The following is a 21,252-nucleotide window of genomic DNA, read 5'->3' on the forward strand; positions in this document are numbered from 1 at the left end:
ACAAGCCTGCAACCGAGGTACATGCCCTTGACCAGGAACCGAACCCCCAAGATCCTTCCGTCAGCAGCAGGCCGATGCTCCAACCATTGAGCAAACTGGTCAGGGCTGCACTTAGTTTCTTGACTGAAACTGGGAAAACAGGGCCATCTTTCCTTCAAGAAGACAAGAACCCAGGTCTCGTCATCTCACCGGTAACATAATGCACTTTTACAAAAACTGCATCAGGACACGACTACTGATTTTAACTCCTTAAAACACGCAGCGACACAGCGGCATGTTGTTTCATGTCAAAAATAACATGAAACCGTTTATTCAGCCAGCATTTCAGTCCCCGCTCTGCAGCAGGCGCCTTGCTCTTTCTTGGATAGAGGTGTGCAGAAACAGGTGCACCTGGTGAGTTTACCTGCTAGACGCAGAAATAAAAGCACACTTCTGTCATTTCAGGAGTGTATACGCTATGACAAACATCCGGGAGAGGAGATGGATAGTGGTGGCCTTTCATTTGGGGTGGCTGTTCCCTCTGAGGCGACAAGAACAGGAGACTGGCCAGTGAGTACCTGGAGAAGAGCATTTTCCAGAGGGGGCGGCACATGGCGCATTCAGCACATCAGTGAGGCCAGGGAAAGCGTGGGGGATTCTGGGGAGACGCATTTTGTCAGAGCGGGGCTGGGGCGGGCACCTGGAGTGACATCTTTGGCTGTGACTGTGGGGCAGGGCTGTCTGCGGGGATGCGAGGCAGGTCCTGAGGTATCCCCCAGGAACCACTGAGGGACTGGACATGAGAGCGCAGAGGCCTGGGCCACCCCAAAGACCCAGTGAGGACAGGACGGTGGCCTCAGAGTGGGCTGCGGTGTCTGGGGCCTCTCGGACATTGGGCAGAGACCTCAGGGTGTGAGGCCAGGCTGCGGGGTCGGGGGGGGAGGGGAGGTGCCGAAAGCTCCAGGAAAGGACACGGGTCTGAGCCTCGAGGTGGGGGTGTGGGTAAAAGTCCAGAGATCTCCACCAGGACGGAGGAGGGCAGGGGCCTGAGGACCACAGTGTGGAAGAGTGGAGGACGAGGGAGGGTGCCCGAGGGGTGGTCAGGTACTCCCCCTGGATGTCCAGGGAGGAAAGGCAAGGAGAGGATCGTGCGCTTGGCCGCTTGGCCGCGCGGGGTCCCGGTGCCCAACGCGCACGGGTTGGCAGAGCAGGGCGTCCACGCTGCGCGCAACCACCGGGTGGGACCCGAAATATCCCGGGTTGGGACATCGCACGAACGACGCCGGCGTTCCTGGGAAGTTCAGGGTCAAAAGTATTACATGTATTACTGATTCCCACTGCACCGGTGAGACTGAAAAATACCCTTGGAGTTGGCGCGGCCGGACACGTTGTCCTCCTGTTACCTATTGGGATCGGGACCTCCGCGTCCCCGCGGCTAGGGTAGCCTGAGCCTTGCACCTGGGCACCGCGCACGTGTGCGCTCCAGCGACGCGGGAGCAGGTGGAAGGGAAGCATGATGAGGACAAGGAATATAGGATGAGAGGGGAGCATGGGGGGCCTCGAGAGAGGCGCAGCGCACCACCCACCCCGGAGCGGACTGTTCCTGGGGAGGCCACCGGGACAGAGGGGCGCCGGGCGCGACCCCGCGGAGGCGCACACAGACCGGGAGGACCCGGGCGTGCGAGGGGCTGCGCGCGCGCGCCCCCTGCCGCCTCCGGATCGGTCGGCTCCTGGGCGGGGCAGACTCGCGTGCCGGGGTGGGGCCGCCCCTCCGCGGCTGCAGCGGCGCCTGGTCCCCGAGATGCGAGAGCCTGCAGCCGCGCGGCCACAGCTCCCGGCCCGGGCTTCCCCCGCGGGCGCGCCTGAGCCTCGGTGCAGAGCGGCCCTGGTAAGTGCCCTGAGCGGGCTCTGTGGCCCTGCTGCGCGATGGAGGCGCTCTTGGGGAGCCTTCCTGCCACGGGTCCTCCTACCCCATCCTTCCTTGGATCACCCTCCTCCTACCCCATCCCCAATCTCCAGGCTCTGGGGTCCGACGGGCAGCTTCTCACTTAAAAATAAAATCGGGACTTTTGAGGAAAGCCTGTCCACTGCCACTGATCATGGTCCTCAATTCTCCCCCCCAATAGCCCCAGTCCCCACTCCCCCTCCCCCATGCAGTGAACTGAAGCTCCTGCTTGTGACCCACTCGCCCCAGGGCAGTTGGCTTAATTGCCCTTCCATCTTAGCCCAGTTTCTTTCAGAAATGTTTTGGGCAGATGTTGGGCTTTGAACCCATGCCCTGAGCCCTCACCAGGGCAGCAGGGGGTAGAAGGCTGGGCTGGGGGCCCCCAGAGCCGGGGTGGCCCAGCTTGGCCCCTGGCACAGCTCGGCCCCTGCTTCCTGGCATGGAGCACCGGGCTTGGTTCTCACACTTGGGAAGGGCGGAAGGGCCCAAGTTCCAGGAATTCGCTCCCTTTCAGTTAGTGGCACCAAGAAAGTCCCCCCTCCCCTCCCCAAAGTCTTAGTTTGAGTGGCTGAAAGTCCCAGGTTGTGGATACTTTGTGAGTGACACAGACCCTCAGGGACCTGCCCACCCTGGTATTGCCCCAGTGACCCCGTTGGGAGGGGCTGGTGCTATTCAGGGTCATAGGTCAGAGGCCTTGGGCCATCAGCCCTTGTGCCCTCCTGTTTCCTGGTTGGTTCCAAGGGCTAGGGCTGGAGGTACTTGTCCCCTGGAAGCATCCAGCAGGCCTCCAGCTGTTAGTGTCATCGTGGGGGCAGGGGAGATGGCTTCTGTGGGACCAGCCACGGGCTCTGTCCTAAGCGTGTGCCCTGGACATCTGTCCCCAGGCTCTGGGGACTTGACAGCTGTGAGCTGGACTTCTCCCCTGGGGGCACTCTGCCGGGGGCTCTGGCAGAGGCGGCTCCTAAACCTGGCTGGCCTCTGCCCCACGCCAGGCCTGGCTTCTGCAGGCTCCTGGGTGGAAGCCTGTTAGACAGGATGGGGAGACTCTGCGGTGATGTGCAGACCGTCCCACTGGCGGGCAGGTGCGGCCCTCCCTGATCAAGAGGGTTCTGCCGTCTCCTGAGGTGGCCGGAAGTCACCCTTTTTTACGGAGCATGAGTTCCAGGCACTCACTGGTGGAGTTTGGACCCAGATTTGTGTGGTTTCTATCCAGGCTTGGTCCCAGAGCAATGATGCCCTGTGGAAAAGAAGGTGGGGGCCCTGCTGGGTGGTGAGGAATTTTGTTTGTTTTTTTGCTTACCTTTATTTTTCTTAAAAGGACAGTTAGTCCTTTTGCCTCTTATAAGAAAAGTTTGTGTAAAAGTTCAGCTTTTTCTGAGACACAGTCAGCTCTGAGTTTGGTGGGGGACGAAGGCCCACAGCTGGCTAGTCGGGCTCGGTGCACCTGTTGCTCCCCATATGTGGCACCCAGCCCCCTGCATGCCTCCACCCCTGCTGAAGGACCCTGGCCCTGGGCAGCCTCAGGCTACAAGGATCCTGACCCCAGAGACAGAGAAGGAAGCTGATCCTGGGCTGGGGCCTGCATCCCTCCTCCAAGGGGCATTTCTGTGGGAAGGTTGGTTCAATCCTAGTAGGCTTCATCTTTTTGAGGAGAGTGCACGAATATTTAGTAAAATGAAGGAACTACTGCATAGTATCCGCCTCCTGTATTTATGATTCCTAGGCTGGGAATTCGCCACAGATCAGACTCCAAGCTGTGTTACTCAACTGGGACTGGGCTGGGGAGATGGTGGAGGGCAACTGTCAGCTCCGATAGCCCCAGTAGAGAGGTACCTGGAGATATATATATATCTGTTCTTGGTGCTTTTTTGCCATAACCTGCGTTTTTAGGGTCCTTTGAGCACTGAGCTGGAGATACCGAGGGAGAATGTGGCTTGGGTGGGGGTGGGGGGCGAGGTAGTGTGCAAGACTGGGGAGGAGTCACACAGAGGAGCCTGGAGCCTGTCTTAGCTCTGCTGTGGGGAGGAGCGTTTTGGATGGAGAGCGAGGGGGTCTGTGCTGCCCTTCCCCCGGTGTTCCCTGGTCCCCTCTCCATCTTCCCGGGTGTCCCCCTACCCCATATCCCTGTTCTGAGGCTCAGGCTCATTTGGGGAATGATGCTGCTGGGGCTAGTGCAGGTCAGCTGTCCCCTTCACCTTGGACCTTGAGGGGTGGCTGAGTTGGTTACCGAGTACCCGGTCCCTCTCGGGGTTCAGGGGAACCTCCCTGGCCTGCTCTCCCCCAGGCTGGCTCAGGATTCTCCTGTTTGAGTTGAAAGGCCTGCGGTTCAAATGGGAGGGTCTTGCATACAGGCATCCAGCCACCAAGAGCCTGGCCCGGTGAGGCTGAGAAGGCCGGGTCTTCTGAACCATCCATCCACCTGTTTCTGCTCCAGCCTGTGGCCACCTGGACCCTATCCCCGCTCACCCACCACAGCCTGTGGCTCAGGGCTCCCTGTTCCCTCCACAGCACTGTCTCCATCCGCTTAAAACTTGCTTTTGACCTCCAAGCCCCTGCGGCTCCACCGCTCTCCGCTCCCTTCTGAGGAGCTCCCTGCAGGCGTTTCTGTCTCTGGCAGCGATTTCTCCCCTGCCATACCCTTTCTATCTTACCATTCCAGAAATTTTATTTATATTTGAATATAAATTTGTGTTGTACATTTTTGGAGGTGAAATTTACATAACATAAAATTAACCACTTAAAAATGTATACAATTCAGTGGCATTTATTTAGTATATTGCCAAAGTTGTGCAATTACCACCTCTGTCTAATTCCGAAATATTTTCTTCACCCCAAATGGAAACTCTGTACCCATTAGCACTCACTCCCCAGTCCTCCCTCCAGCTCCTGGCAACCATGAATCTATTTCCTGTCTCTATGGATTTGCCTGTCCTGGACATTTCATATCAACGGAGTCAATGTGTGCCCTTTCAAGTCTGCCTTCTTTCACACAGCGTCACGTTTTCAAGGTTCACCCACGTTATAGCAACAGAACTTCATTCCTTTTCGGGCCGAGTCCTATTCCACTCTATAGGGAGCACACCTTGTTTATCCATCCCCCAGATGACGGACATTGGGGTTGCTTCCCCTTCCCGGCTCCTGTGAATATGTGGCCGTGAGCAATTGTGCGCCAGGTTTTCAGTTCTCTTGGACACCCACCTAGGAGTGGGGTTGCTGGGTCATATGGTGACTCTGCGTTTAGCTATTTAAGGAAATGCCACACTGTGTTGCGCAGCAGCCACACCATTTTACATTCCCATTGGCAGTGCACGAAGGTCCCAATTGCTCTACAGCCTCAGCAAGACTGGTTTGATTATAGCCATCCCAGTGGTATGACCGGGTTTGATTGACATTTCCCCAGTGACTGATGGTGCTTAGCATCTTTTCATGTATTTGTTTACTATTTCTATATTTTCTTTGGAAAAAACATTTATTAAAATGGTTTGCCCACTTTTAAATTGGATTGTTTGTCTTCTTGTTGTTGAGTTGTAGGAGTTCTTTGTATAGTGTGAATACTAGACCCTTATCAGTTATATGATTGGCAAATGTTTTTTTCCCCATTCTGTGGGCTGTGGTTTCACTTTTTTGATAGTGTTCTTTAAAGCACAAGTCTTCATTTTGATGAAGTCCAATTTGTCTATTTTTTTCTTTTCTTACTTGTGCTTTTGATAACATTTCTAAGAATCCATTGCCAAATTTAAGGTCATGAAGATGTAGCCCTAGGTTTTCTTCGAGAGTTTTATAGTTTAACTCTTACACTTCGGTCTTTTAACTAATTTTGCTTAATTTTTTTATATGCTGTCAGGTAGGGGTCCATCTTCATTCTCCAGCCTGTGATTTCCAGTTGTCCCAGCACCATTGTGAAAGAGACTGTCCTTTCCCCGTCGAATGGCCTTCACACCCTTGTTGAAACTCAATCGACTGCAGTATGCCTATTCATATGGCACATTTTCTCTCTTTTTAGTGCTTTGAAAAGTTATTACGGATCTTTTCACATCTTTTACAAAAGTGGGCACATGTTCAGCCCCCTGGCTGGTGAAGTTCACTGGGTCCCAGCCTCTGGCCGTGGTGAGCAGAAACAAGCAGAAAGATCAGAAGCACTAGAACCTGAAGCCCCTCACTTTTGCACGTTGTGCTAACTTCAAAGAAGAAATGCCTGAGGGGTGCAGCCCATCGGTGCAGACCAGGCAGGGAGGGTGAGTGTGGAGCCTGGAGGCTACCTTCTAGCCGGTCAGGGGCGCTGTAGGACCCTTACCCCCTACCACTTCCCCTCCCGGCCTTTGTGCTATCCTTGCCACACCCTTGACATTTACATGTGTTATACTACAAACCCATGATACAGTGTTATCATTGTTTTTAAACAGTCGATGATCTTCTAAAGATATTTAATAGCAGGAACAAATCCGTGCGTTGTGTTCCATTCTGTGTTCCATGTTACCATCTGGTATCGGTTTCCTTTGGCCTGAAGACACCCTTTCACATTTCTTCTAGTTGGGTCAGCTGGGTTCTTTCAGCTTTCATATGTCTGAAACAATCTTTATTTCACCTTCATTTCTGAAAGGTATTTTCTCAGGGTGTTGAATTCTAGGTTTGAGTGTTTTTTTCTCTCCATGCTTTCAGGCCAGTGCCCCACTGTCTTCCCGCACGCATGTTTCTGACAAGGCATCTGCTGTCACTCTCACCTTTGTTTCCCTGCGCAATGACTGTTTTAAAGATTATTCTATTTATAGCGGATTATTTGGTTATCATTGTGCCCAGTGTCATTTTCTTCAAGGATGGGCTCTTCATGAGGGATATTGGTCTGTAGTTTTCTCTTCTCGAAATGTCTTTGCTTTTTGGCATCAGAGGGATACTGAACTTATAAATGAGTTGGCAATTTTTTACTTTATTTTTCATTTTCTGCCAGAGGTTGCAGAGAATTAGTATTATTTATTCCTTAAATTGGTAGAATTTACCAGTGAAACCATTGTTTTCGGAATAGACATAGGACTAAACATGCTATCTATTCTTTTCTTGAGTGAGTTTTGGTAGTTTGTGTTTTTCAAGGAATTCGTCTATTTAATCTAAATTGTTGGATTTGTGGGTATAGTATGTGTCTTGGTCAACTCGGGCTCCATAACAAAACACTGTAGACTGGGCAGCTTACACAATAGTAATTTATTTCTCATGGTTCTGGAGGCTGGGAGTCCAACATCAGGGTGCCGTCTGATTTGGTTTCCAGTGAGAGCCTCTTCTTGGCTTGTAGATGGCCACCTTCACATGGTAAAGAGAGAGTTCTTTTTCTTCTTACCCGGGTAACAGAGCTCCACCTCATGACCCCATTTAACCTTAATGACCTCTTGAAAAGTACTGTCTCCAATATAGTCAAATAGAGGATTAGGGATTCAACATATGGATTTGGGGTGGGGTGAGGCACAACTAAGTATTCTCTTCTTTTCCTTCTAGTGTATGTGGGGTCTATAGTGATGTCCCTTCTTTCATTCCTGATATTAGTAATTTGTGTGTCTCTGTTCCTTGATCAGTCTGGCTAGAGGTTTATCAATTTTGTAGATCTTTACAAGGAACCAACTTTTGTTTTCATTGATTTTTCTCCATGTTTCTATTTAAATGTCACTGATTTTTTTCCCTCTTTATTATTCCCATCTTTTTGCTTGATTTGGATTTCTTTTATTCTAGTTACTTATAGTGGAAGCTTAGATTACTGATTTGAGACATTTTTTCCTAATATAAATGGTTAATGCTATCAGTTTCCATCAAAGTACTGCTCAGCTTGTAACCTACAAAGTGTGATATGTTGTATTTTCATTTAGTCCAAAAGACTTTTAAATTTCTTTGAGACTTTCTCTTTGACCTATGGTTATTTAGACATAGGTTGCTTTCCAAACATTTTGGAATTTTTGATATATTTCCTAGTTTAATTCCATAATTGTCAGCAAATATACTTTATATCATTTCTATTCTTTGAAATTTGTTTTAATTCCCAGAATGTAATCTATCTTGACGAATGCTAGGATGCATACTCTGCTGTTGTTGGACGGAGTGTTCTGTAAGTTCCAGTTCTTTCATGTCTGTTGTTTGGATGTTCCATCTCCTTTTGGTATTGTTTACTCATTGTCTTAATTACTGAGAGAGCAGTGTTGGTGAATTATCTTTTTATGTATTTTGAAGCATCCGTGTTGTTAGGTGAGCACACATTTAGGATTGCTGTGTCTTCTTGGAAAACGGAAGCGTCCGTCATCATGTGATATCTCTCTTTGTCCCTGGGAATATCCCTTTTTGAAGTCTACTTTGTCAGATACTCATGCAGCTACTGCAGCCTCTTTTGATGAGCGTTTGCATGCTGTGTCTTTTTTCATCCATTTACTGTACCTGCTGATGTCTTTATATTTACAGTGTGTTGCGTGTATTTGAAGTGGATCCATGACCCATACCTGATGTTCTCAGGGCACTTTCTGCACAGGGTGGAAGTTCTGTGTTTGAGTCTGCCTCCTCTTCCAGGTCGCAGGCGCTTGAGGCCAGGTGAGGGCCCCTGACCTCCTCTCCATATCTGTGGGCCCAGAACCTGGCACTGAGTGGTTGCTGCACAGGAGTGGTCACATCTGCAGGATGTGAGGCCTCAGAAATCCTCACTGTGCAGAAGCCTGAAGTGATTGGCAAGCTGGCCAGCCTCAGGGCACCGATAGTGTGACTGCCCCTCAGGGCCACTGCTTGGATTGGGGCGCCTGTGTCCAGCGGCGCTGGTGGAGATGGGCGGGTTTGGTCAGCTGGGCTTGGTGCCGCTGTGAGCTAGCGGCCAAAGTGGAAGCCCCGCACTGTGGCCTAAGTGACAGATTTTACACAGAAAAGAGGAAGCCTATTGGCCCAGAATTTCAGAGCCTTTAGTGGGAGGATGGGAAGAGGAAGAAGACCCACCACAGAGGCCACCGAGAGAGGACATGCAGCCTTGGGCCTGCACGGAGCCCGCACGGAGCCCGCCGCTGTGCCCTGGCTGTGAGTCCTGCTCACGGGGCCACGTGGATCGGCTTCTGCGTCCTGAGGGCATTTGTCCACAGTAAGGCTTTCCGAGAGAGGCAGGGGCAAGAGCACAGGGCTGCTCTATGTAGGGGTGCAGTGATGCCAGGCTGGGGAATGGGATGCTGCCCATCGAAGGGGAGATGTTGCCGGGGTGCACTGAGCGAGAGGAGGCACGGGCAGCGCAGGCTTGTGCTGGAAGTGCCGTGGGCCATCTTGCTCGAGTGGCGATGGAGGCGTTGGGACCCCCGTACAGGGAGTGCAGGGCAGCACGACACCTCGATCCCGGCACAGGGGCCTGAGCTGACACTGCTGCCTTTGGTGGTACGGGGCGTCGGGTGGGCCCTGCGGCCTCTTCAACATGACCAACCTGGTGCTCCCTTCTTTTCCAGGCCCAAGATGATCCCGCCGGGGGAGTGCCTGTACGCAGGGAGGAAGAGAAGGAAGCCCATCCAGAAACAGTAACGTATTACCTTCTTTGTCCGCTGGTTGTCACTGATGAAGGGGGACGGTGTGTGCACTTGCGCTGGCAAAATGAATTCCAGGAGAGGTTTTGGTCACGCCTCCCTGAGGGATGGAGGGACCTGCGGAGGCCTGGCAGGGCGTGCACCCTGGCCCGGCAGCAGGAGGTCGCCGCTGCCCTCCTGTGGGTGGCCACTGATGTAGAGCCTGCTGCAGCTGCTCTCTGGCTTTGATGAAGGGACGGTGAAGGCCCAGTGACGCTTATTTGGCCAGCAGCCCACATGGAGGGCTGCGATGTCACCCCTGTCAGTGGTGACACACAACCCCCTCTGGGCCCTGGTGACCCCCTGTCCTCAGTTAGGACCCACCCAGGGCTCCTTGGAGAGCCTCACCACAGATGGAAGGAGTGGGGGGCTCATCCTCCCTGCCTGGGGCTTCCGGAACCCCCGCCACAGGTGGGTCCAGGCCCCCTTCCACCACATCACCCCTGCTCACAGTCCCTCGGCCTGCCTGTGGCTGGCCCCGTGGAGCCTGGGCCACAGAGGTGTGAGGCCTGTGGTAGCTGCGGGAATAACAGGGCTTAGGGGATGCCCTGCTGGGGGTCAGCAGAGAGTGGCATCCCAGTGGCCCACAGGCTACCTCTGCTCCTCCAACAGGGTTCCTGCAGGTGTCCACCATTGGCTGGGGCTCTGTGTGAGTGTAATACAGCTGTGTGTGTGTGCAATACAGCTGTGTGAGAGTGTGTGCGTAATACTGCTGTGTGTAAAACAGCTGTGTGTGTGCGATATGGCTATGTGAGTGTGTGTATAATACAGCTGTGTGTGCATGTGTATAATACGGTTCTGAGTGATTGTGTATGTGCATGGACTGTGTGTGGGTGCACACCTTTCAGCAGTCTGTGTGTGGGTCTGTGTTCTTTGACCGCCCCCTGGCCTCCGGCAGCTGCAGGATTCTGTGTGAGGTTCTCAGCAGTGTGGCTCCGCAGCCCCAAGGAGAGGCAGCAAAGGCCTGTGAGGCTGGACTTTGGCAAGTAGATTTGCCACCTGAGTCTGTCGTGTGGCCGCTGTGGCCTCGGGGCACCACAGGCCTTAGGCAGGGTGGGTGCCAGGAGCACAGGCATGGCGTGGTCTGCAGGGGAAGGCGGCCAGAGGATGGAGAGATGCGCACCTGGGTGAGGGCAAGGCAGAAGGCGCAGACTTGTGCCTCCTGCCGGCATCCCTGGGGCAGTAGCAGGTTATTAGCGTGCAAGAAGGTAAATCAGGCCCAGCCCAACATGCACACTCATGCCTAACGTGGGACTGCTCAGTCATCGGTGTGGGCGTCTGTGACCCTGACAGGTCACCAAACTGCCCCACACTCAAGATGTGCCTCTTCCCCAGCCGGGGCACATGGTGTGGTTCAGACTTCGGTATTTGTATGCTTTAGTCACAAGTGAGGTTTACTGTGTTGATAACTTTTGCTCATTTTTCTATTAAGTTGTTAATGTTTCTGTGCTTCTTGGTCCTTAGGAACTTGTATATCAGGGAGACTAATTCTTGAGTGTGTTTCAAATACTTTGCCCCAGTTTTAATTTAGTTACGGTGTTCTTTGCCATGCAGAAAAATTTAATTTTTATGAAGTTGAATGCATTAATCTTTTCCTTTGTGGTTAATTTTACATCATCATTAGAAATGTTTCATGTTTACAAGAGAATTTTGCAAACATTTCTTCTTAACTTTTATGGATTCCTTTAAAAAAGTTTGAGTGCTGTTCTTAACAGTGTTACTGAATAACCAGTCCTCTCCTCACTGATGTAAGCGGCATCGAGCGTTTTAGACTCGCATTCAAGAAGCTCATGGGGAGCAGCTGGGTGTGTGCATGCGTGCCGAGCATCTCCACAGGGACACGTTCCAGGAAACTGGGGGCCAGACGACTTCTGTTTTTGATGTTTGAATGCGGGGCACCCGAGCCCACAGCCCCTCCTTAAGTGTGAGCTACATCCCTGCATTCCAGCTGTGGCCCCGGCCTCCTTGCCAGGCCAGAGGGCTGTGGGGCTTTGGTCTGGCCCTGCCCTCTGGGGTGGGTGATGGGTGATGGGTCTGTGGGTGCCCATCTTCCTCCGGGAAGGTGTGGGTGAGAAAGTCGTGGAGCATGCGGTGGACAGAGGAGACAGCATTTGCCTGGACTCACGAGTGTCTGGCTCCTGGGCAGAACCTGCTCCTCAGAGGCTTCCTCGGGGCTGGACGCAGAGAGTGGACCTGGGTGCTGTCAGGTCCCGAGGGCTTCTGGGAGCAGCGGGGTGACACTTTGAGCTCAAGGAGGAGTGAGCAGTGGGCCTCCCTTCTGTTGTCTGCATTTTTCATCTTTATTGGGCAATAACTGAAGTACCTTCGACTGCATGGATTTAAAGTGCACCGTCCAGCCCTAGCTGGTTTGGCTCAGTGGATAGAGCGTCCGCCTGAGGACTGAAGGGTCCTGGGTTCAATTCCCGTTAAGGGCATAGGCCCGGGTTGTGGGTTCGATCCCCAGTAGGGGGCGTGCAGGAGGCAGCCAATCAATGATTCTCATCATTGATGTTTCTATCTCTCCCTCTCCCTTCCTCTCTGAAATCAATAAAAAAAAATATTAAAAAGTAAATTTTAAAGTGCACTGTCCGATCGGTTTTGACCTACGGAAACACCCGTGGAAACGTCACCGAAATCAAGGTCACAGACACGCCTGTCACACTCCCAGAGTCTCCCTGTCATTCCTTCCTGTACCTCGTCCCAGCAGCCTGATGCCTCTTTCCCGCAGACTGGTCTGCATTTCTGGAGGCTTCTATAGAGGTAATCACACGCTCCTTCCCTGGGCACACGACTTTGAGATTCCTCCATGGTTTCTGCATCAGTGTCGTGCCCCAGGCGGGAACCCCACGTCCCCTGATTCACGTGCGGATGGACACCCAGGCTGGTCCCAGTGTGGGGTCTTTGCGACTGAAGCTGCTGCGAACGGGACTCTAAACGGGTGTGGGTCTTGGTGTGGATGTGCTTTTATTTCCCTTGAATAAATACCTAGGAGTGGAATCGCTGAGTCATATAGGGGGTGAGTGTTTAGCTTCTTAAGAAACCACCAAACTGTTTCCGAAGCAGTTGCACTGTTTACATCTCGGCGGCAGTCCTGGCTGCTCTGCCCTCTGTCCCCGCCTGGGACACCGTCCCCTTGGCGTCAGCCCTTCTGCCGGGTGCTGGGTGCTGTGGTGCTCACCCTGCCTCTCCCCAGGGACTGCGGGTGGGGAGGACCTTTCCGGTGCTTATTCGCCGGCCACGCACCTTCTCTGGTGAAGTGTCTGCTTACATAATGGGCCTGTCTTACCGGGTTGTCTTTTCACTGACTTGTAGCCCTTCTTTACGTGTTCTGGATACAAGCTCTTGTAAATATCATTTTTCCTACACAGGGTTTCCCTTTTGATCTTTGTAAAGGTGACTTTCAAAAGACATTTAAACATTGTTAACGAAGGTCAATTCATCAATTTTTTTTCTTTTATGACTGTGGGCGTGTGTTCTAAATGTCTGGGACCACCCCAAGGCCATTGAGATTTTTTCACGTATTTTCTTGTAAAGTTTATACTGTGGGTGGTAGATTCAGGTCTGTGATCCATTTTGAGTTAATTGTGGGGTGTAGAGTGAGGTAAGGGTTGATGTTCACTTGTTTTCATGGGTGTCCAGTTAATCAGCACCATTTATTAAAAGGACTTTTCTTTCCCTATTACATTGCCTTAGTATCTTTATCAAATGAATTGCCCAAATATATGTGCGTCTGTTGCTAGACTATTTTGTTCCATTATGTTTCTATCTTGTCTCTAATATCAAATCATCTGGAATATCGTAGCTTTAGAGAAGACTTAAAGTCAATAGGATGAGTCCTCCAACCTCGTTCCTCTTTTTTAATGGGTTGTTCTAGGTCCTTTTCATTTCTATGCAAATTTAGAAACAACTTATCAATTTCTGTAGAAAGGCCTGTTGGAATTTTGATTGCATCACATTGAATCTATAGATCAGCTTAGGGGAGCATTGCCACCTTAACAATATAGAGTCTTCTAATCTATGAACATGGTATTTCTTTTCATTTACTTAGGTCTTTTAAATCTTTTCTCAGCAATATTTTATGGTTTCAGTTTAGGTGTCTGGGATGTCTTTTGCTAGATTTATTCTAAGAAGTTCACATTTTTTGTGTCACTGCTTCCTTTGTAACTCTCCTTCCATCTGAGCTGGCCAGGGCTCCTCCTGTACTGTTCCTAAGCTGGGGGGTGCAGGGTCCCTTGGCTTCCCCGCTTTCTGCTGAGTCTCTGTCCTAGGGGATTGGAGCATCCTCCACATGTCCCTTACCCCATCTGTTCTCACCCACTTGGATGTGCGATGGGCAGGTCCTGGCCGTTGGAGCTGGGGTGGGGTGGAGGAACTGCATCAGGGGCAGCCAGGTGTTCTGAAGGAACAGAGTGATGATTGCCAAGCTCTTCAGATACCTGTTTCTTCAGCCTGACCCCCAGGTGCCCCATGGAGGTGGGGGTGGGGGTGGGGGTGGGAGAATAGTCATGCTCAGCTCATTCTCAGATACATGCTCTCTGGGGAGACAGGTGGGCAACTGCTCCCCCAGGTCTACACAGAGGTGAGATTTGAGCCTGGGCTTCCTGCCCATTACCTGGCATCTCTCCTCTTCTCTGACCCCACACCTGCCCGTGATGCTGCCCTATCTCTGGGGTCACCTTAGGGGTCTTTTACTGACAGTGTGGGCCTGTTCTCTGGCCAGCAAGTGCCAGTCCACATTGGAGACTGCTCGATCTATCCCCAGGTCTCTGTGTACTTACGTTGTGGCTACTGGTGTGAGTAACTTTGGGGTAGGGGCCTTATTAAGAACAAGAAAGAAAGAAAGAAAGAAAGAAAGAAAGAAAGAAAGAAAGAAAGAAAGAAAGAAAGAAAGGAAGAAAGAAAGAAAGAAAGAAAGAAAGAAAGGAAGGAAGAAAGAAAGGAAGGAAGAGGGAGGGAGGGAGGGAAGGAAGGAAGGAAGGAAGGAAGGAAGGAAGGAAAGAAAGAAGAAAGAAAGAAAGAAAGAAAGAAAGAAAGAAAGAAAGAAAGGAAGAAAGAAAGAAAGAAAGGGAGAAAGAAAGAGAAAGGAAGGATGGAAGGAAGGAAGGAAAGAAGGAAGGGGAAGGAAGGGTAGAAAATGAAAAGATAACCAAAGATATAGGAGAAAATATTTAAAAATTGTATGTCTACTAAGGGACTTATATGTAGAATATATAAAGACTGCCTATAACTCAACAATAAAAAGACAAATAACCCAATTAAAAACGGGCAAAGGAATTGAATAGACATTTCCCAAAGTAGATACACAAATTGCCAACAAACACATGAACAGATGCTCAACATTACTCCTCACTAAGGGCAAGCAAACCAAAGCACACTGAGGTACTTCACACCCATGAGCATGTCTGTTAGGATAAAACGGAAAATCACAAGTGTGGGCATGATGTGGAACAGCTGAGACCCCCCTGCTGGGAATGCGAAGTGGTGTGGCCCTCGTGGGAACAGTTTGGAAGTTTTTCAAAAAGTTAATCATAGAATTACATATCAAGCCAGTGACTCCACTGCTGGGTTTGTGCCCAAGGAACTGAGCACACATGTGAAAACTGGGACACGGATGTCTGTGCAGCATAGTCACCATACCCACCAGCGGAGTGACTCAGATGTGCCTGGGCTGGCGAGGGGATAAACTAAGCGTGGTAAATCCATGCGGAGGAACATTATTCAGCCTTAAAAAGAACAAAGTTCTGATAAATGCTACACCACGGATGACTCTTAAATACATGATGTTCAGTGAAAGAAGCCAGACACGAAGTCTCACATTGTATGGTTCCATTTATGTGAAATGTCCCAAGCAGGCAAATGCTTGGAGAGGGAGAGCAGATGGCAGTTAAGTCTGCTAGTTTAACGTTGTATGAATTATATCTCAACCAAAAAAGTGACTCTGGGTTTGGGGCTGCAGGTCCTGCCATGGGTCTTGTGGCCGAGGCCCTCAGACAGCACAGGGGACAGCTTTGTAGACAGAACAAAGAGGACGGACTGTTTAAGGCCCACTTTCCATGTGCTTACAAGTGAACACACTTAGGAAAATAGGAACTTCTGGACAAGAGACTCCAGCCCCTAGAGGCAGCAAGAGCCCGGGGCCGGAGCGGGGCGGGGTGGGGGGGCGGGAGCGCGGGGCAGGGAGGGGGTCAGCCCTGGAGCCAGCGCCCCTCCCAGCAGCCTTAGCTGCCATGTAGGGGCAGAAGGTTTCCTGTGGCAGATTTAGGAAGAACAAGGGGGAGAAGCTGTTCTGTGAGGTGGGAAATAGGGTCAGAAGAAGGGCACTGTCATCCTGGGGACCAGAAGGGCAGATGAGGGAGGTCACTGTGAGGCAGGCGGGGGTCTGGGGTGAGGGAGGGTGCACAAGGGACACCCCCTGAGGGGCCAGCTGGTCTCTTGCGGGGCAAGGGGAGAAAGCAGCCGGGGCCCTGCCCACCTGCACAGAGGCACAGCCCTTGACTTCAGGCCTTGGAGGGGTAGGTGGACAGCGCTCGGTGCCCAGGGGCCTCCGTTATCCTCCCCTCACTCCCTTTCAGCCCTGCTGTGTAGAGGAGAAACTGAGGCTCAGAGAGGCCACTTGCACCTGGACTGCAGGGCCAGGAATCCAGGTCCGAAGAAGGCCATGTGTTCAGACACAGGAATTACTGAAAGGGGCTGAGCAGATACAGCCTAGAGCTAGCTGCCTTTCTCCCACTTCTGGGAAAGTTAGCACAGAGAGGTCAAGAACCATGCTGGAGTCACACAGCTTGCGCCGAGCCACGTTCTCAGGCTCCCTGCTCTTCATCTCTCTGTTCCTTCCCTCCCCGTAATGAGATAGAGTCACGGAGGTGCAGTTTCAGATTCTTAGCACGAACCTTTTCAGGAATGGGTGAGTTTCAGTTTGTTTCAGCACTTTTTGTTTCCCTGGCGGCAGCCCCATTTGGAAGCAGGGACAGGTTTCCACCTGGGTGGTCCGCGGACTTGGGTGGAGTCACCCCAGGCTGACTGGTTGTTTCCCCGCAGGAAGCCTTCTGTGGGGGCTGAGAAGTCGAACCCTTCCAAGCGGCACCGAGACCGCCTCAACGCCGAGCTGGACCACCTGGCCAGCCTGCTGCCCTTTCCCCCCGACGTTGTCTCTAAGCTGGACAAGCTCTCGGTCCTGCGTCTCAGCGTCAGTTACCTCAGGGTGAAGAGCTTCTTCCAAGGTAGGACCCTGCCCACCGGTGCCCAGCGGGGTCTCACCTGGGGTCACCCTCTTTGCTGGGTGGACAGTTTGTGCCTCATGTCCTGTGTGGCCATTTAGAGGAGGGTTCGCTGACTGCCGAACCAGACAGCTCTGGTGGAAGGGGCAGAGCCGGGTTCCCCCCGTCTTGGCCTCCGTCCCTGCCAGGGCCTTGGGGCTTCCTCACAACCCCAGGGCTCCCGGGACCCGGCGGATCTGCTTCGTGTCCTGCTGCTGACGGCAGTGAGCTGGGTGGCCGGCCTCCTGGGGGTGCTTTGCTGTCCTGGGTGCCTGCTGCGCTCCCCCACACCGGGTGCTCCAGGTCATGCTCATTCCCCACGTGGCCTGGCTCAGCTCCTGAGAAAGAAATGTGCTTGTCACCCATCTTAAAACCTGCGGCTGCCACTACCAGGGAACGAAGGGTGAACCTCTTACAAAATCACGAACTTGTGGTGTTTCTTCAGGGGCAGGAAAGGCCAGTGTCTCAACGGGCACGGGTGGACAACAGGGAGGGGTGGGGACTGCGGTAAACTGTACAGTTCCTGCTCTGCCTGCCGTCCACTTTTGTGCTTCGTCGCGCTGCTCAACAAAATGCCTCGGGCTGCGGTGAGGATGGACAGGAGGTGAGGGCTGAGGCCTGGGGCCACGTGAACCAGGTCTTCCTACTCGGCACAGCGGCGGGAGCCGTTTGTACTGAGATATATCTGGGGTGAGACTCAGCCTCTGCCCACTGCTAGCTTTCTCTGCTCCTCCTGGAGATGGGGGGCAGTTTTCCTGAGGACTCAGCTCTGCCCGCCATGTACTCCAGCTGGGCAGCATCACCGATCCCTCCTCCGTAGGCCCGTTGGCCCTCATTTCCTCTCACGGACCGGGAGCCCCAAGTCCTCTGGCCACGGCTGGTCTCTGAGGGCCCCACTCTGCGTGTGAGACCTCTGCACGGGTGGTCTCGGCTCCTCCCACCCGTCTCTGTTCCCACTCTGCTCCGGGACATGGACCCCTTGTTGGTGGTGTGGGGCTGATGCCGAGCCACGCTGAGATGTCCCATCATGGAAGGGCCATCTGCCCCAGCGGAGGCCGGGCACACAGGCTGTGCGGCCGTGGGATGTGCTGAGCTGGGCGTGGTCCCGCGCGCTGGTGGCTCAGGTATCGGCCATGCCCGGGGCTCCTCTGAGGTATCCCTGCATTCCCGTGCCTCCCCAGGCCACTGCCTGTGCCCAGCCCACACTCATGCCTGTGGACACCTTCGACAGGCACGTGGGCTGAGATATTGCAGCCCGGCCCCCTCTTCTCTCTGAGCACCCCGATCCCTGGAGAAGCAGCTACAGCGGGTTCCCGTCTCCAACCTTGGTAACTGCCAGGGTCCTGGGTTCTCTCCCTGGGTCCTGGGCCCACATTCAGAATTGTCTGAGCTGAGTCTGATTCTCCTTCGCGGTGTCCACAGTGTCAGGCTCATGTCCTGTCTGTCCCCGGAAGTGCCTTTGTTTCCTTACATTTCGGGTTACTGGTTGCCCTGGGACCTCGGGTCTCCGATGAGCCCACAGTAACTTGCAAACTTGAACATTTCTCTCGGTGCTTTGTTGTGAGGTGGGGTGATGGGCTTCAGGCGTCTGTATCCCAATCAGAAGCCGAACGTGATGTCCATTCAAGTGGTCTTGAATCACACTCCTTTCAAAGTTAAAAATCAACAGTCGCCCGCCAGTGGGGCCTCCGCGGGAACTCGAGAGAGAGTGTGGTTCCGGTCCCGTGTGGGCTCGGCCCCGGCCACCAGGTCCGGGGGCTTGGAGGGGACCCGGTGTGGCCGCTTTCTGACTTGGAGTCAGGGCCCTGTCCAGGCCTCCCACTGGCCCTCCTGTGTCCCTTCAGGGAGGAGGGTCTGTCGTGGGCGTGTGTGACCGCTGCCACAGGGGCCCTGCCGTCCCCAGGCGCCTCCGATGGCCCTTGTAAAGGGTGTTGGCTGTGGGGACGCTGGAGAGGGCGCCCGAATGGCGTTAACACCCAGCATTGCCCCTTGACCCTGCAGTGGCCCTGGCCGGCCCCAGGGCCCTGGAGTTGAACACGCGAATGTGTTAGCAGCAGGAATCTCTGAATGGAAACGTTCCAGGGGTTTTGTTTCACTTTCCAGGGACTTAAATTTCATACCGAAATGTATCAGTTTTATGAACAGGAAAAACTCAGATGTGTGAAACGGCCGAGAAAACCTTCGCAGCGCTGCTGTCGTCTGGGTGTGGGGCTCCCGGCTCCTTATCCTGGACCCAGCTGAGCCGGGGCTGCTGGGTAGATAGTTCCAGATAGTCCAATAATTGTTAAAATCGTCACATCGTTCCTCAGGTATGAGTGTTATAACCACACATTGCACACCAATCCGTGTGTTTAATAATTTAATAATTTATACAATCGAGGCTGAGCAGACTGCGGGGGCTTGGGGAGCACCGCCAGGCAGCGCAGGGAGCCTGCTGTGGGAACGGTGACGGAAGGAAGGAATTGCGTCTCATCGGAAAAGCTGCCTGACTCTGAGAACCGGGACAGTAGAAGTTACTGTGCCCTGACTGCTGGGCCACGGGGCTGTGTCCACGGAGCTGAGAGTCCCTGGAGGGAGCACCCGGGAAGCCCTGCAGACGCAGAGCACGTGCTGCAGGCACACGCCATCCCTCAGAACCCTCTGCCTGGCCTGATGCTGTGGGGGGCACGTGCCCATGTCCCGGTGCCCGAGTCTCCCCTCACCAAGGCCCTGTCCCCTCACCAGGCCCCGGTCCCACGCCTGGTGCTGAGGTCAGTTTGCTGCGGTGACCAGGAGCCTTATCAGGTTGTGCAGGACGACTGCGCTTTTCCAGGAGAGCGGTGACGTGATGAAGAAGTGGAGGAAGAATGATAGCGCACCATCGCATGGGGCGCCAGACCCGCCTCTGGCAAGCACCTGTTTTATGGCTGCAGCTACTGGGCTGTTTGGACAGCTCAGGCAGGTCTGGGGCTGCCCGATGGGGCGGTCAGTTCACCCTCCTCCACTGGCACACCCACGAAGACCAGACCTCCTGGCCCAGAGATTGGGAGGGACCGATCACTTCCTGTCTGGACGAGTCCAGCTATGTCCAGCCAGGCCAGGGTTGGCAGTCTTGGAAAGACTGCTGTTCCCAGGAGTTCAGACGACTGCCCAGGTGTCCACCTGAATGCCTGGTTTTTAACCAGAAGCAGTGTGACAGTCCCATCTCCCAGCCGACCCCACAGCCCCCAGGGGTGCAGGGCCCCTGCCTGAGCCCGGGAGGCAGCTCCCTGCTCCGCTGCAGGCCGGCCTGGCTCCAAAGCGCACAGAGACGCCGTGGGAGCGTCGAGACTGTCACCACCGAGAGAAATAACAAACCTGATCCCGCCAGCGCACCTCTCCTACCAAGGATTCCCAAGGTGTACATTTTAGAGAAAATTCTAAACGCTTTCCTGAATTCATTTCCACTGAGTAGCTAGAAAAAAGTCAAGCTATAAAAATTGGATCTTAATCTGTGCTTCCTGACTCAGAAATGGGTGAATTAATTTCATTACAGCTTCTATAAAAAGTCACCTTTGGGAAGGACATGAACTGGAAAGTTTCATCTTCAAAGGGTAACAATGACCTGAAAATTTCCAGTAATGTTTAGTGTTGACTTTCATGAATTTTTAAAAGGCAGCGGGATTACTTTATTTTACTGTTTTTTTGCACAGAGCAAAGGGCCGGTGCTTCCGAGTTATAAACCCTCTGCCTGTACCCAAGAGCAGAGTTTTCCACTCGTAAATCTCACCATTCACCCGAGGGACGATGTGGGGGGAAGGTGGGTAGAGGAGAAGCCTGAGGACCCCCTAGGGGGGGCTGGAGTGTAGCGGGGTTCCTTCCAGGACATGTGGCCCCTGAAAGCGCGGGTCCAAGAAGCCCCTCACCCGCTCACTTAGGCTGAGCGGCCAATTAGGCCACCCTCCCTGAGCGCCCACTCATTCGGGAGAAGGACAAGTGCCCGCCCAGCAGGGAGGAGCAGCTCGCACAGATGACAGAGGGCCCAATGTCCACGCAGGGCTGGCACGTCGACGGCGTCCCCAGCGAGTCACACAGACGGGAGCGTCGTTGGGGCTAACAGACGTGTGCTCCTGATGCCCGGGAGAGAAGTGCCAAGGAGAGGGGAGCAATCCCAGTGAACACAGCTGAGAAGGGAAAGATTACAAAATCTGGAGATTCTTCCCGTGGTGACAGCACTGTCCCCCCATGCTTCACGGACCCTGTGGTTGAAACTGGCCTCCTGACCCTTTGATTCTTCGTGCTCAGCCTCTGGCACCCAATCCCACACACGCCTGCCCTGGAGCCCTGACCGGGTGGCCCTGGTTCCCTAGGCACCTGGGCTGGATGGGTCTGCTTCACCCTCATTGTAGGTGGGCAGGTCCAGAAGCTTTTCAGCCCTGCCTATGTCCCCTGGAATCGCACTGTAGTTGGCACCTGTTTTGTCTTGGGGCCTCAGCCAAAATTCAGACCGAAAGAGTTCTGCATTAACAACCTGTTTTAATGCAAGTGAACAGAAGAG

General features: G+C 53.2%; 1 protein-coding gene across 1 annotated transcript in view; it reads left to right on the forward strand.

Moving 5' to 3' along the window:
- Positions 1 to 8,445: 8,445 nt before the first annotated feature.
- Positions 8,446 to 21,252, forward strand: part of AHRR (aryl hydrocarbon receptor repressor) — a 61,872-nt gene continuing 49,065 nt past the window's right edge. The window contains exons 1-3 of the mRNA XM_054714307.1: positions 8,446 to 8,482; positions 9,367 to 9,435; positions 16,519 to 16,700. Coding sequence (XP_054570282.1) covers positions 9,374 to 9,435; positions 16,519 to 16,700 — 244 coding nt within the window. The 5' untranslated portion in view covers positions 8,446 to 8,482; positions 9,367 to 9,373. The remainder of the gene's footprint in view (positions 8,483 to 9,366; positions 9,436 to 16,518; positions 16,701 to 21,252) is intronic.

Source organism: Eptesicus fuscus, chromosome 4, assembly GCF_027574615.1.
Source record: "Eptesicus fuscus isolate TK198812 chromosome 4, DD_ASM_mEF_20220401, whole genome shotgun sequence".
NCBI lineage: Eukaryota > Metazoa > Chordata > Mammalia > Chiroptera > Vespertilionidae > Eptesicus > Eptesicus fuscus.